The sequence below is a fragment of the Heterocephalus glaber genome, unplaced genomic scaffold (assembly GCF_053883595.1).
Source record: "Heterocephalus glaber isolate CG9 unplaced genomic scaffold, H.glaber_assembly_v1.0 deba00001720, whole genome shotgun sequence".
NCBI lineage: Eukaryota > Metazoa > Chordata > Mammalia > Rodentia > Bathyergidae > Heterocephalus > Heterocephalus glaber.
In genome coordinates, this window is record NW_028258433.1 from 9,458,072 (window position 1) to 9,474,317 (window position 16,246).

Sequence of the window (16,246 nt, forward strand, 5' to 3'; positions counted from 1 at the left end):
TTAGAAGAGTGATAGATTATCTGTTGAACAAACATTATCTAGAGTTACCTCCATAACTGGTAGTAATCCCGGAAGAAACAGCAAAGAACTAAGCAAGAAATGTTTAAAAGATGTTTCTAGAGATGGATAGGTTGGCTCTTGCTTTTTAATCACGGTATTGATTTGTTAGCACATGCAAATATTGATAAAAATTTTCATTAAAAGTAAATGTTGTAAAACTGATCTAAAAAATAAGATCTTAAAAAAGAAAATATTTTGGAACATTTGGAACATTCAATAACAGTAATAATGCAAAAACAGTAACAACAGTCACAAAACCTACCATTCCCTTTTTACCATAATACATTTATCTCTTTCTTAACAAGCAATAATTTTCAGTTGTATGAACAAAAAAAATAATCTAGCAGATAAATGAAAGGTTTTTAATTGACTACAGATGAGAGTGGAAGAGAAACAAATGATTTCTTCTCCCTTCATAAGTATTTTTATAATGCTGTCTTATAACATTAGAGAACAAACATTCAACATCACTGTGCAAAAATGACACAGGCTGAAGTGTAGCTCAGTGGTAGAGCACTTGCTCAGCGTGTGGGTGGTCCTGCGTTTGATCCCCAGCACTACAAAAGATAAAATAAAAGGGAGGACATGGAAGCTAAACAATGAAGTTTCCTTTAGTGTGTTTCATGTCTATGCAGGAATAAAAAGATGACTTGCCTCAAGTAAACAAGGGGCTGAGGTAGTAAATGATATACAGCTTCTTCTTCAATGATATTTCTTTATCATAATGTTAATGTTCGAATAACACTTTTTATTGATGAGCAGAAACTAACACTGATGAACACAATGCTTCATACCCTTCTCAATGCAGACTTTCATTTCTTCAACAGTAGATCTGAGGCACCAAGAGCAAAGAAAGAATGTATTTTCTTTATCAAGTCAAGGATCTTGATAATATATTTTACCATCTAGATGAATATATGCAAAGAAGATGGCATTATTCTGGTTGTTATTTGGTTTGACTGGTTCAGTTGTCTCAGATTTCAACTGATCATATTTTTAAACATCTTCACTCAAAGCACTATTACCCTTAAGTACTTACTTCTATTTCCACATCTCAACTGCTGCCTGAAAATACAATGCAGTGTTTACAGTTTGTAAACACTGTATTGTGTAAAACCTTTTAAACACCATGCCATCTTTGTTTCAGTGTTATACACAGAAAAGTAGCAGAAGGAGTTACTGGGCACAGAGGGATGCAAAGCAAAAGAAATCTTTAATCTCTTTTCCTCAGAGGGCACGTGGTTTGGGTACAGTGGGGTTATTTTATGTAAAGGAGAAATTACGCTCCGGAAATAACTTCCAGCCACATGGGGTAAAATCATCACGCTAAGCGAAAATATTTTTGCATGGCTTCTGTGTGACCCATGCCAGGCAGTGTGCAGATTGAGGACCCTGAAACATTTCACCACTGCTAGGGACCAGTTCATGAAGAGATTAGTAATGAAACATTTTCACTAGGGTTTACAAATTCTCAATAACAATTTGACAGTTATTTCATATCTGTCAAAGCAAGTAATTTTAAAAATTGGGCTTGCATTTTATAAGTCCCTTTACATTTCATTTGCCTAATGATTCATTTGTTTTATAAAAGTACTGATTTGAAGAACTGGAAATTTAAAAAGCAAAAACCAATGCTTTACTGCAGACAGCTTGAGAAGCACTGAAACTGATTCCTTATGTGGACATGTGAATGAAAAACAAATTGGAACGCAGCTTTCAATGTACTTAAAACACATTTTAAAAAATAAACTTTAAAAGACAACACTCAAGCTTTTATTGTAATTAAGGGCTCAGTAAACTTGTTTAACATCAACATTTTCAATATTCCCAACATATTTACTTTGAACATGGCTAAGTACATGTAAATTCTGCTGTTTTATTAAAAAGGTCTGTTAGGAGTAAAAACCTGTGTAGCTTAAATATCACTTTAAATTAATACAATCTTGACCCCCTTTTTCTGGAAATTCAAACCTAAAATATGATGATGTCAAATTTATCTACATATGTAAACTTTGACACTATCATTCTAAAAGGAAATCAATATGGTACAGAAAAGTTAAAATATCAAACAGCTTTTTTTTTTCCAAATGGCTCTTTAAAATTAGGTTTCTGAGTTGTTACAGTTTGGGTCTAGATGTCCCCCCAAAGTCTCATGGGGTCATAGGACTGATCTAGAGTGTGTGAAGCTGGAAATGATTCATAATGCAATGCTAGGCTCTAGGGCACTAGGATTAAGGGTGTGAGTGCTATCCATCCTAAGTAGTCTGAATAAGATAAAAGGGGCAGAGAGACACTGTTAACCTCTCTCTTGTTACCACTGCTGCCTTGTGAGTGCCATGTTGTTTCTGCTCTGCCATGCCTGTTCGTCATCCCTGCCTTGGAGTCGGCTGATTATGGACTGAAACCTCTACAAACTGTAAGCCACATAACCCCTTCCCCTTTAACACTGGGTGTCTGGAATTTTGTCTCAGCAAGGAGAGAAAAGTAACTAATACATGAGTATACAAAAGGAAAACCAGATCCATTTTACTCTTATGACCTGTTACAACTTTTTATATTTTACAACTGCATTACTTGTGAAAGAAAGTATTTCTTAATGAACACTTTTCCATTTAAGTTGTGTATTCTGAATGCCAAATATAACTCAAATCTTTGAGACAAAAAGAATCAAGTCATCTTTGTCATAAACCAAGGCGTGGTTAATTTTTTATTTTTTTAGACTTGTTGTTATGTTGCCTAGGTTGGCCTTCAACTCACGGGCTCAAGCACTAGAGAGTTGCTGCGCATACAGATGTGTGCCACCACTCTGCACGGACTTTTTTTTTTAAATATGCAGAGAATTCAAACAGAAATATGAAAAAAGAAAAAGCAATGATTTCCTTGATTTCAGGGAAATTCATCAGATCTGCCAAGAATGTGGGGCCTTGTAATGGCCTCCCCAGATAGGGTCTCCGTGCTGGAAGACGTGGTTGGAGAGGCACCCACGCCGAGGCCAGTGACTTCTGTGACAACACTAAATAACATGACGGCAAGCGTTGGGAGCCTGAAGAGTTGCCTGTGTACTACTGATGCAGGCCAGACAGGACTACTTCTCCAACCCTTTATTAATGCTTGAGTTGCTACCTAGACAGCACTGTCTCCTAATTGGACACAGGCAATTTCCCTAAGCAGATGTGTCAGCACTTTAGTTTCCTGGAATGAGGCAGATGGCCGATGAAAGAAAGAAGGCCACCATTAGAAAAACTATATTCCTGCCTGGAATGCCACGACAACACTCCATCCAAAGAGAACTGCAGTAAAACTGTTACAATCGGTGTGAAGGGAGAAGGTAAAACAGCACACTTCTCCAGAAAGGGGGAAACGGTATATGGATACACACATGTATATCAGTGTGTGAAGAGTTTTAGAACAGTACTTTCCTATATTTTAAGCTGTTTTAAGCGCTGCATTTATTTACTTAGCAGAGTACTTACTCAACATATGTGAGGCCCTTGGTTTGATCCTCAGCGCCAGAAAAAAAAAACAAAAAACCATATTTAAGAACAATTGGCAATCTTTCCTCAACCCATTGTTTTTAGCCCTGGAATAACTTTCATCAATCCTTTCACTGCCTGTTTTCAGACCGAGATATGAAATGCCTTCGACTTATCTGAGCTTAGACAAAGTGGAGCCAAAAAACTTTCCTCAGTTTAGCTCAGTATAATTCAGTGTAGTTGGTGGGGACATGTTTATGTTTTTACAGCTAATCATTATCAAGGCCCTTTTAAGACCTTTCAAAACCTTAAGAACCAGGAAAAGGAAAAGATTATGATTCCTTCTAAATTAAGTTAAATAAAACTGCTCTTTTCCAAAGTGCATAAAGCTTACATGTGTACTGAAATTAAAATATCTTCTGCCTAGATTTTTCTGGATACAAAATGTTGGCTTTGCTCCTCAGAACTGAACCTCACTTTCTCTACCAGCAGAGACCCTTGTCTTTCAAGTCCCCACCATTCTCCATCAAGACACATCACTTTAACTCTGTGACAAACCCAGACACGATGAGCAAACCCACCTGGGGTCTCCACGCGGCAATAGTGGTAAGGGTTGATGCACACCTCTTTCTGCTTAGAGCCAAATGGGAACTCACAGCACTCCAGGGGCTTCAGCTCATGGTGTGACTGCAGGTCCGGCCATCGCCACACTCGGCAGTAAATAACATGGGGCAGACCCTTGCGGTGGGACACTTGCAGACGCCCGTCCAGGGACCTAGGTATGGTGACACATTTGCTGGGCTGCCCTGGACAGCTGAGGGCCCTCTCTAGCTCGTCCATGGCCCCTTTCTTCTTCTTTAGTTTCTTCACTAAAGAGTCGACTGCCTTCTCAGCCCACTTCTCCTCCTCATCTCCTTGCTTCCAGCCGAGCAGTCTCTTCACTGCAGGGCTGGTGAAGGAGAAGAGGGAGCTGATGGGGGTGCTGGGGTGCATATGAAGTGGACCACAGGAGTCTCCACACAGGAAACCAGACTCGTGGCCCTTCAAGGCCTGCTGGGCCCCAAGGAGGACAGTAGCAAGGAACTCCCCAGGGACATCATAGGTGCAAAGCTGACTCTTCTCTGGGGAGCGTCAGTGACGGATTCACAGTGGAAACTATGGTGGCTTCGTCCTGAGCCCCTGCATGCGCTGGCCAACTCTGTAAGACGAGACAAGGCAAGGCTTCAGTGAGCTAAACCCAGGGAATTTTCAGAACAGTTTCAAGACAGAAGGGAAAAAAACATTGTTCAAATGTTCTAACTGAAAAGCTCTCAGTCATCTTTGACCCTGGCTAGCCACACCACCACCACCACCACATCCTGGCCATGGTCACCACCTTCAAATGCTCTCTCAGAGTTTGGCTCTTTCCATTTTTGCCAAGACCTGAGGCCTACCCCACTTTGCCACTTACCCAGTTCACTGCAGCGACCTCTCGAGTGGCTTTTCTCCTTCCTCTCTCTTTCCACTCTAATCCATTTACTGTACTCCCCAACACAACTTTTACCAAGTCATTTTCCTATTTAAGAAATTACTGGGCTGACGACTTAGCTCAGTGGCACTGCACCTGTCTCGCAAGCACAAGGTCCTGAGATAGACCCCCAGTACCAAAAAGAAAAAGAAATAAATAACATGGCTCCTTGGTTTCCCAAGTGTAAAGTCTCTGCCTGGGTTTCCTGGGCCTCCATAATGGTCCCTCAGAATGTTCATGCTTTACTTCTTAGGCTGCACAAGGAATCCAGCCTCATGGTAGGACAGTCTCATCACTCAGAGAGAGCCACTCTTCTACATATATTCTTCCCAAATACTTTATAGAACAGTGCTTCTCAAAGTGTGGCCCAAAGATCCCTGAGTCGGGTTATGAGGTCCTCTCTTTTCCAATTATGTATTGGTGTGAATGAAATTCTCTTCACACACTCCAACCAAAATAACACATCACACAGGCTGTATGCTGAAGTGGACATGAGACCTGATGTCATCTATTAAACCAAGGATTAAGGATATAAAAAAATCATATTCTCCTTTTTTTTTTAATTTTCTGAGACAGGGTCTCACTATGTAGCCCAGGCTGGCCTTGAACTTGTGGCAATTCTCCTGTGTCAGCCTCCAGAGTGCTGGGATTACCGGCATGCACCACCACACCTGGCTCTCCTATTTCTTAAAACATAGTTTTTAATGTTAGAATGTTCATATATAATGTATTCATTATTCCATTATATATTCATATATCAAGTGTTCATATATAATGGATTATTTTTAATGAATCAATAAATATATTTTTAAATTTCTTATAGTTTTAATCCTTAAAATGAACAGACATAACCCACATAAGCAAAAGTTTTTTGGAGTTCTCTACAATTTTTAAGTGGAAAGGGTTCAAAAGGCCAAAAAGTTTGAGAACTGCTCTTCTACAAGTCACACACAGTCACATTCATAAATGTATACATCAAAAAGTGCTATTCTCATATTTGTTCTTGTGTCTGAAAATCAGCTGAATTCTTCACTTTCTCACCCGAAGGAGATATTCCTTCCCAGTTATTCAACCAACCCATTTAAATTTCCTGAGGTAAAACCACATTTCCTCTACTGTGAAAGAGTGTTTTTAAACAAAACCTTCTCCTTCTTCCACATTTGAGGAAGTAGTGACCTCATTAATGTTTAAAGTGGCTGTTGCTGCTTACCTTTTGGAGCAAGCTGACTCATTTTAGCCTCCTAAACACAATGTAGCTCATAATCTCCAACAACTGTTTGTTTAATATACATTAAATGTAATTCTTCTTTGCCTCCCTGAAGGAAGTCACCTTTCTGAGTCACATTGTGTAAATACCCACCCCCCACCCCACCCCAGCACTCACCAGTGCTAGGGACTGAACCCAGGACTTGTGCATGCCAGGTTTGTGCTTTCCCACTGAGCTACACTCCCAGCCTTAAATTTCTTTTGAACCAAAGTAATATGTGATCTCTTGTCATGGTGATCATTATCAGGCACTTTCTATGAGCAGGATGTCAGCCTGGTTACACAAAAATTCATGACATTTAACGAGTAGAATACAAGGCTTACATCACTTTATTCCTCATATGGACCTTATTAAGACTGTACAGAGGTAAACTGTGATGAAAAGAATTAAGGACTCAAAAGTTGTTCTTTTCCACTTGGCAGTGTGACTTATGCTCACTTTTATTTGGAAAGGCTGATTTTGTGGCTTAACAATAGTGAATTTATAAAGTATAGTTAAGTCTGTGTTCAGGTTCTGTTTATTCCAGTTAAACAAGCTGCCTCACAGCAATGGTTGGAAAGGTGAGGAGCATGAAGTGAAGCAGGAGGAGCAGCATGTCATTAAAGAACGTAAACCCCCAAAGAGCTTTGGTTTAAGCTTAATTTTACATGGGATCTGTTATTAGTAAGTTGTGGCATAAATATTTATGGTTTAGGTCAGTGACAGAGAAAAGACTTTTGTGAAAATGTTAAGCAGAGCTCGACTAAATATATCTTTTTAAAAAACTTGTCTCATGGAACAAATTACAATTCCCCAAACTGGGGTTGGTTTGGCTTTTTTAAATTGTTGTTTTAAACTGTGGGTTCCTATCTACTAATGGCACATAAAACCAACTTATCAGAACAAAATAGCTTTTGTAAAACCAACAAAACAAAACAAGCTATATTCAAGGCAGCTAACAAAGAATAACAATGTGTATGATGAGTTCACTAAAACTTTTCATTCAGAAGTGTGTGCAAGTGTGTGTGATGAGTCCACATGCAAAAAAAATTTTTTTGTGCCTTACAATCAAAAAAGTTAGAAAAACATTACTCTTAAACCATTCATCCCCTTATATCATCTGAGTTTTACCTTGAAGAATGACTCAGGGGCTACCTACCATGCCTCCTCGTTCCTTAGAGAAATCTCAACTAGTGCTGAATCTAGGCTCTGAAAAATTTTAGTCCTCTGCAGTCTGATCTCATTGCTGCATTTCAAATAATTGCTGCAGTTTCACGGTGACTCCAAAACCACAGCTTTTATTGCCTCAAGACATAGTTCCTATTCCATTAAGCACAAGCCCTTGGATTAAGAGAGGTCCTCAAAAGATAAATTTAGAATCTCAGAGTAATAAACACCACATTCAGTGGCTTCTAGGTGGGAAGGAAAAGAATAGAAAATAAGAAGGCTGACCGGTAGGTATGTGGATTTTCAAAATATTATTCTCTGTACTTGGTTGTATGTTTGATGTATGTCTTAATGGAAAAAGTAAACACTAAAAATGAATCAAACTTGGAATCTCATGAACACTAAAGTTCTTGTCTATGTTGTTTGGAATTTCACTAATACTAAGGTTCTTGTTTCTATATTAATAGTTTCTATATGTCCATGGAAAGCAGTTTGGGGTTCATAAAGCTTATTCCATTCTCACTCCTACAAGGTTATAGTCACTAGAAGAACAAAGGGGCCCCTTTTCAACTCCAGCTACCCACTGCCCTAAAGAAAACAGCGCAGGTCCTCTCTGCCCACATTTGCTCAGTAGTGTCAACCTGACTCCCAACAGTTTTCCACTACAGGAGACTTTAAACGCCCTATGCCTCCAGGACCTCCTGATGACATCACGGCCCAGGTAGGCCTTCCTAACTAAAATACAGCACTCTCTTAGGGACCATTAAAAACCTACTGCTGCAAAAAAAGGAGGAAGGTCAATTAATATTGCTTGTAGTTACATCAATCTTATAAAGTATGAAGAAGAAAGAAACAAATGAGGTAACCTTTTAAAGATGAATATATGTAAAGCATTTATAAACAGAAATATAACCAGTTAATTCCTACAACATATAACAAGAGCCATGCAGGAGATGGGGTATGAAAAGAGTTCTTAGCTCAGTCTAGGGGACTCTAGAAAGATTCCTGAGAGGATAACTGAGTTGCCATTAGAAGGATTAAAATCACAAAACATAAACTAACTTGGCAGACCACCATCGTTTTCTAAGGGGTGTGTGTGTGTGTGTGTGTGAGAGAGAGAGAGATCTTGAGATCTCACTTTTTTAATAAAAGAATTGTGGTCTCCTGTCACAGATCAAAGGTGTGAGGCCAGGCAAGTCACATGGTCTCTCTACAGCTCCTGATTTCCATCTAATCAGGATGGCTCAGCTCCCTCAAGGACCTGCATGGGGGACAGATGCCTGACTCTGTGGTTGTTGGCTGGCTGTGCTACATGAGATCCTGGGACTCACACAACTGCTGTTGTTGCCTAATCAGTCTACCTCCTGGGGTCAAGTCTGAGACCTTCATTTATGAGATCTCATGGCCCAAAATAATGCAAAACAACCACTTATTTTCCACAAGCATCAAACTTACCCTTTGAATAACAAATTTCATCTACCAGCACACTTTCCACTTTGCTTTCTAGCTGTTTCTTTCTGGAATTACTTTTATTATTACGAAGGAGTAACAGTGAAATGTATGGTTGGCACGACTGTGTTTGGAGGCATCTGCTAGTGTGTCATCTGATGGTCATAGCCCCTGAGCTCTACGGACATCTTCTGTTGACCATTAGCTTTCCTTCTTTGGTCAGAGAAGAAAAAGCACTATGGCTGTGCTTTCTCCCCTTCACCCCAGCCTGGTTCACACACACCCAGCACAAGAACAGTACTTCTTTCTTTTTCTGGCATCCAAATTTTACAATAAACTCCAACTGAGTGAGCAAAACAACTTCTCATTTTCAAGTTTTTTAAATAAACAGGCTCACTTAAAAGAAAAGCAGCACTGACCACATGCATACACCATGATTTAACTATGTAATTCAATACTAAAAAACAATTTACCCAGCTAGCTAAGGGTTTGGGAAACATGAATTTTTTTTTAAGTTGTCAGTTTAAATTCACCCTCCCTCTTCCTTAGCATTGAAGATTATTTCCACACACTTGGCCTTTATGGAAGCGTAATTTTCAATCCTAAGGAAAATAAAAGATAAACTCTTTTTTCGATGGCTGTGTCAATTAGATGCCCTGGGGCATATACCTAAGGGCTGGGCACATGGAGCCTCTAACAGCTCCTGATTGGCCCTGTTTTATGGTCATTGTGGCCAAAAGAAGTCTCCATCACCTACCAGACTGAACACTGCAGTGAGCTCACCGTGTCAGCTGTCCTCTTTCTGTTCTGTAAGGATTCAACGCAGAGACAGTCACCACAACAGAATATTGTTGTTTGATTACTTGTTATTGTTTTTAATTTTTCAAATTTGTCAACTCCAACCCTCTAATTCATGGCCAGCATTAAGTATTCCCTGGTATGGTCTCTAGAAAACAGTTTAGTAATCAAATTTAGAATCAGAACACATTTGCTGAAGGAACGTTTTAATCCCCTTCAAGGAACAGACTGTTTTCTTGACTACTTTATAGCACTTTTTGTACACCAGTAATTAATACAGAAATAAGAAATATGTTTAGAGTGTAAAAACATCCTGCTCCAAAAGAAATCTATGTATAAAAGGGCTGGCTGTTATTATCATCATTGGCACACATACACCATATCTCATTACTGCACACACTTGAAAAGAAACTTGACTTAAAACACACACACACAAATTTGATTAAGTCAAATTTGTCCTCATTTAAATTAGCCTGTCATCCCTACATGTTCCAAATGAGTAAATGAGTGGCAATCATAAAGTTACACTGTAAAATATAAACAATTACCTCATGTACATATCAGTTTAGTGTCATGAAGTGGGATAAACATGGGAATGGTCATAATTTCACATTCTGGGCAGGAGGCTTTCCTAGCTGTACTTAGAGGTTTTCTACAAATCTGTGAGGCGACACCAGTTCTCTGGCGTCTTAATGACCATGGTATTTCAGGGTGGACATTTTGTGCCAAAGAAGACAACTGAGGTGCTCTGCTCCATTCAGGGGCCAATGAAGGAATTTCAGGGTATCTGTGGACCCCTGAATTATCTACTCATTTTGGGAAACAGTGCAAATATAGATTTTTTTCAAAGACAGTTCACAGGTATTTACAGGTGTGGGCCATCACACCCACCTTATATACATTTTCGACTGATGATATTGTCAATGATGTTTTTATCAGGATGCATACCCCTTATAAGTCAAGGCACATCTATAGTGAGTGGTAGTGCTACAATGAAGAGCTAGGCAGTCTGTCTCCATTTCAACACCCTTCAATGCCACAGCAAAAGAAGGTGGAGGAAAGCAACAATGGCTGTGTCCCGAGAGGCTTAGAGAGCCTGAGCTGCACCTAAAATGAGGAAGCCAAGGACATTCTGAAACAGTAATATGGATATTCGCATATCTTATGGAAAGCAGGAAGTAACTTAATTGCTTTTTGAACCCTTTTCACATAATAGCTTAGACTAGGAAGGGACTCACATTAACACTTTCACATGCCTCAAAGGATGTGGACGAACTGTTCACATTCATTGCCTTTGGAAAAGGAAGAGTGGGGGAGGAGAAGGTGGAATGCATTTCACTTTACATTTTCTATCAACTGGAAAATGCCTCTTGAGTCAAAAAAAAAAATCACAGCAGACAACTGAAAAGAAGACTGCAGAAAAGTTGAATATATCTTGCCCACTGTTTTTTCAGGCATTGATTCTGCTTCAGAAGATAAAACAAACTTGAATTCTTCCTGAATAAGCTTTTTATGAACAAAGATTGATCCCCCCTTCTCCAACATGGTTTGAAGTAGCCCCAAGTAATTAGGCTCTTCCAGGTGCCCATGTATCTTGGTCCAGCTCTTCTTAAGACTACAGAAAGACTTGATGTCCCATATTGATTTAGATTTTAAAAATAATGTGCTATTGGCTCTAAAATGTGACTGCATGTTTCTCTTATTACTAAGATAAGTCTTGGGCTTCCAATTAGACAGTAGGTAGTGATCATCTTACACACAGAGACAACTCATTTATCAGGGCTCTTGATTGTACTAAAACTTTAATTAAACAGCCAGAACTCAGCAGAGAAACAGGATAACAGAACCAAATAGGACTTTAATTCACAGTGGAACCCAAATAGGGTTGCAAGAAAGCCTGTGTTATCCAGAGCTTATTCTCAATAAAGACCCTTCTCTAAACCTGCTTCTTTTATTTGGATTAGAGTGATTTGATTGAAATTTCATATGTACACAAATTTATATCATCCTATTACTGAAAATATAATTTTCTTCCTTCCATCATATATTTGTAATTCTTAATATGTTTTATAAACATCCAACATTCTCAAGGAGAATAAGATTTAAGGCCAAGTATTTCTGCAAGAATGATTTATGAATTACAAATTAAAGATGCTCAGAAATCTATTTTTACTGAACTGTTTATAAACTTGTGAATAACTGTTCCTCTTTAAAAAAAAAAAAAAAAAACTTTCTGTACCTTAGCAACCTCAAGAAGAATAAACCAAATTTTATGCAATGAAAGTTGTCCTTATTCCAAGCAATTCTGACCCATGAAAATCTGGGTTTACTACAAATATAAACTTGGAAAGATTATTTGTCTTACATAATGAGTCATAATACATGTAAAAGTATGATTCAATTTACAAAAATCTGATTCACATACAGTTTTTTTCAGGAATAAGTATGTTTCTATACAATAAATATTTACCAAGCTTTATGTTGTAGTTCTTAGGGTTACCTGCTAAAATTTATAAATTTTACTTCTAATGATATATCTAATTTTTTGGTCAGAAACAATCTAGATCCTTCAACAGAATTCAGAGATAACACTTTACATTTTTACTTCCAAAATATAATTTAATTTAAAAAATATATTGTGTCCATTTTATCATTTAAATGTTTTTGTTGGGCACTGAAGAATATCATTGTCAGCAAACTGCAGAACAAATCAGTTTTTAAGGACACTGTATCTTACAAACTCCTTGCCCATCAAAACACCAAATATCCTTAAAACTTTAAGAATTTTACAACTGTTCCAGCTTTAGTATAAGCAAAGCAGTGGTATTTTCCTGCTGTAGTCAATGAAATACTTTTTAAAAGTGTTCCCAGCACGTCTTTCAGAAAACAGATGAGCTGTATTATTCTAAATATCAGATGATATCCATGCAGAATAGCTTAGCTCAAATGTGGAAAATGCATAGCGTCTGTCTCATTTTAAGTAAGTGCTTAAAATGGTTTTTGTAGGTAACCAGGCATATTCGACTTTTTTCTCATTGTTCTAAAGTCATCTCAAGACAGCTTGGATTTCATTCTTTAATCTTACGAATGTTTAAGAACAAGAGAAATTACTTCCTCTGTAATGCACACATACATATTTCTCTGTCACTTGCTGGTCCATGTCTCTCTTCTCTCTCTCTCTTCTCTCTCCCTCTCTCCCTCCCTCTCTCTCTCTCTCTCTCTCTCTCCCCAAATGGTAGTGGGGAGATGGGAGGAATGTTAGCTGCTGGTAAGGCAAAAACACTGTCTCACAATCATACCATACAAGGGACAGAGCATGTTTTTCAAAACATTTCCTATTTTTCATCCCAAACCTCCTCTATGACAACACACAAGTCATGTTTGTGGGGATTATTTTTTAAATGTATTAACTTTATTAACTCCAGCCTGAAGTCTACAGTGGTAAAAAGAACACATGACTTTTCCCTTCTCTTCTTTCCTACATTTGTTCCCTGAGAAATCCACATCACATGAAGAATGAATGGCCATTCTGCCTGCTACTACCAATAATATTTTAGTATCTTTCCTGTGCTTAAGAGTAGAGAGTACTTCTAAAAAGCTCTTGAAACTCCTCTGAGAAGTCTTCCTCACGTACTTCTCAACACTTTCATTAATTCTGTGATCCAGTCATATGTATTTACTGAGACTCTACTACGAATGGCCTGCTATGCCCTGTACTACAACTGTCCAATGCTTCCCAAATTCGATACCTTCACTGCCTCTGCAATGAGAACTCCAAGTCAGGACACAATGCCATTCACCTGCTTCAAATATTGAAAGTCTTAAAAATATAATAAAATATACTGGGGGGAGCTATTTCTGGCTTTACTAAATGGTTTACTGGGAAAAAGGGAGTATGCTGCATTATTTTATTTTGTTTTTATTTTAAATGTAGGTAGAAAGAAACTGGTTTCTTTGTGAAGAATCTAGAACTCTGGGCTAGGCCAAAAGTGATGCATTTTTCTTCATTGTACCAGGGTGGTGAGACCCACAGTCTGTAACTAGCACAAGACAGCTTTCTCTGTTTCCACAGTTCAGAGTGGGTCAACTCCAGGGTAAGAACTTGGCTCTCCAAGTCACTAATTTTCTCTGTGTGGAACTCCCTAAAGATGTAGGTAAGGTGTAGCTGAAGTAATGACACCAAGGAGAACCCTAACATTTCTGCACTTCACCTTCACACACTGCTTCCACTCCTTTTAACTGCTACACTCCCACCATATAAGCAAAAGCCTCTATGCCTGCAGTTTGCATTCTCACTGCTTGGGAAAGAATTCCAGAAATTAAAAACAAAAAAGAATTCCAGAAATTAAAAACAAAACAAAAGGCTAAATCTGCACTGAACTAAGTGAACTCATCCATTGTAATGAGCTCTGGACCTTCTCAGGCCAGGCAAACATACAGAACAGAAGGGTTCAGTACCATGCTGGAAATATTTTTGTTGATAGTGATGATAGTGTTGTTGAAATATACATCAAACAACATTGTTGAGTGTCGAGGCATGATTACACCACTGCCTTGAAAGTTTAAACAAGAGGTGAGTTTAGCTCTTGTTGGAACCACTCAGGTCAGAAAGAAGTACGGAAAGTGCCTTAAGAAGTCATGGGTGATCACCCATTAACCAGGAGACTGTCCATGAATAATGAAGTCAGTCACTGTACAGAGCAAAAATTCTTCTTTAGTCACGGAATTTAGATGAACAAATAGACTTTCACATGCTAAAGCATCATGAAAAGTAGCAAAAGCCAAGAGGGAATATACCGGCACACAGAATCACAATTTTAGTAAGCATAAAGAAAATACCAGGAAAGATATTCTCAACTTTAAAAATCACAGGAAGGTTCGCAAATTCACTAAGTTACATTTAAGCCTCAAATACAAAAGGCCACATTTTGACTGAATCAACCCAAAGTTTCCATCCAACAGCCTGCTTATTTCAACTTACTCAATCCTTTGAGTTTAAAACTGACATCACCAACTGTCCATAAAAGTTCCAGTCTTGTTAGAAATGTGTCATGCCACAGCAGAAACAACATAACTATTTTACAGTAGGCTTAGGTTTTACTTAGGAGATAATTTCTCAACGATACTTTAAAATAATCAAGTACAAAGTCATAACTGAGATATATCAGTAGTTACACCCTTAAGCAGCAAAGCTAAGAGAATAAGATGTATTTTTAAGCAAGTAAAATGTGAAGACATTCCTATACATGATCTCAAACCAAGTATAAGACAATTCAGTGTTCTCTAGTCTTTTAGAAACACTGGCACTTTACTGGGCTATAAATTTTTAGGTGTAAAATGAGAACATAAATAAAAATCATTAATATATCCTGGTATCATTTACTAACTTAATAGATTTCTTGGTGAAACATAATTTTGTCTGAAATGCCAAGTATTGATAAAGATATGATTAACAAGAATTCATAGAAATAAGCTGGATAAAACACTCTGGAAATCATATGCCATCATTTTGTAAAGTTGAAATTTTGCATATCATAATAAGATCTGGCAATCCCATAGCCTGATATACAACCTAGTCTAGTTTTCAAACTGCAGATGCAAATTATGAATGAAGTCAATGCATTGAGTCTCTACCAGCATTTTAAAAAATAGACTGGATTTTATGAGTCATAGTAGAGAAAAACACTCTTTCTTGAAGTTTTTGAACAGAAGATAAATAGATAGATGATAGATTGATATCCACAGATTTGTGTATTTCCTATTGGTTTACAATTCTAAATGAAGTTTGCAAGGCATTTCTCTAAAGAAACTACTGCACATACCATCATACTTATGCAGCAATCTTTAAATAGCAAAAATGTGGAAATAACCCAAGCATCCATCAATTGGAGAATGAATAGGTAATACAAGGAAATAACATCACAATGGAATACTATACAGCAACAAAACAATATTAACTACATCCACAAATAAGGACTATTCCTAGAAACATAATGCAGTATTAACCAAAAAAAGCAGAACCTAGGAGACTAAAAATAACATGAAATCATTTTTATAAAGCATAAAAACAAATCAAAACTAAGTATCAGGGAGATATGTACATATGTAATTAAATTATAGTTTAAAAGTCAAGATAATAAAAATATAAGATTCAAGATATTAATACTTCTGGGCAAGAGGCAGAGATATGGCATTACTAATGTTGCATCTTATATTATGCTATTATGTTATGTATTATTATAATATGCCCATCATAACTTTTATAAATGTCCCACATATTCTTTTCAATGTTTCCAATATTATGTAATCAAATATTTTAATTAATTTAAAACAAAATCTCAGAGAACATGTATAACATTGTCTCTGCTGTTAAATTAATAATATTTCTCAGTTGATGGAGGTTCAGCAACTAAAGACCAATTGAAGATTAAGAAAAAATACTCATCTGAAACTAGAATACCTTTAGAATAATGAATAAGGTTAAGAACAAATATTTTTAGGCATCCACTATCCAAAAATTATAGTCACAAAAGTAACACATAGAAC

At 37.5% G+C, this 16,246-nt stretch overlaps 1 protein-coding gene across 7 annotated transcripts in view; it reads right to left on the bottom strand.

Annotated features, from left to right (window-relative positions):
- Smad9 (SMAD family member 9) overlaps positions 1 to 16,246 on the bottom strand; it is a 67,922-nt gene that overhangs the window by 25,416 nt on the left and 26,260 nt on the right. For 3 of the 7 annotated variants that reach the window (XM_087199572.1, XM_087199570.1, XM_087199571.1), the window contains one exon: positions 4,115 to 4,731. In XM_087199572.1, coding sequence (XP_087055698.1) covers positions 4,115 to 4,526 — 412 coding nt within the window. In that variant the 5' untranslated portion in view covers positions 4,527 to 4,731. Of the gene's footprint in view, positions 1 to 714; positions 893 to 3,533; positions 3,563 to 4,114; positions 4,732 to 16,246 lie in introns of those variants that run through there. The other 4 variants (XM_087199573.1, XM_087199574.1, XM_087199575.1 and 1 more) reach the window with 4 other exon arrangements.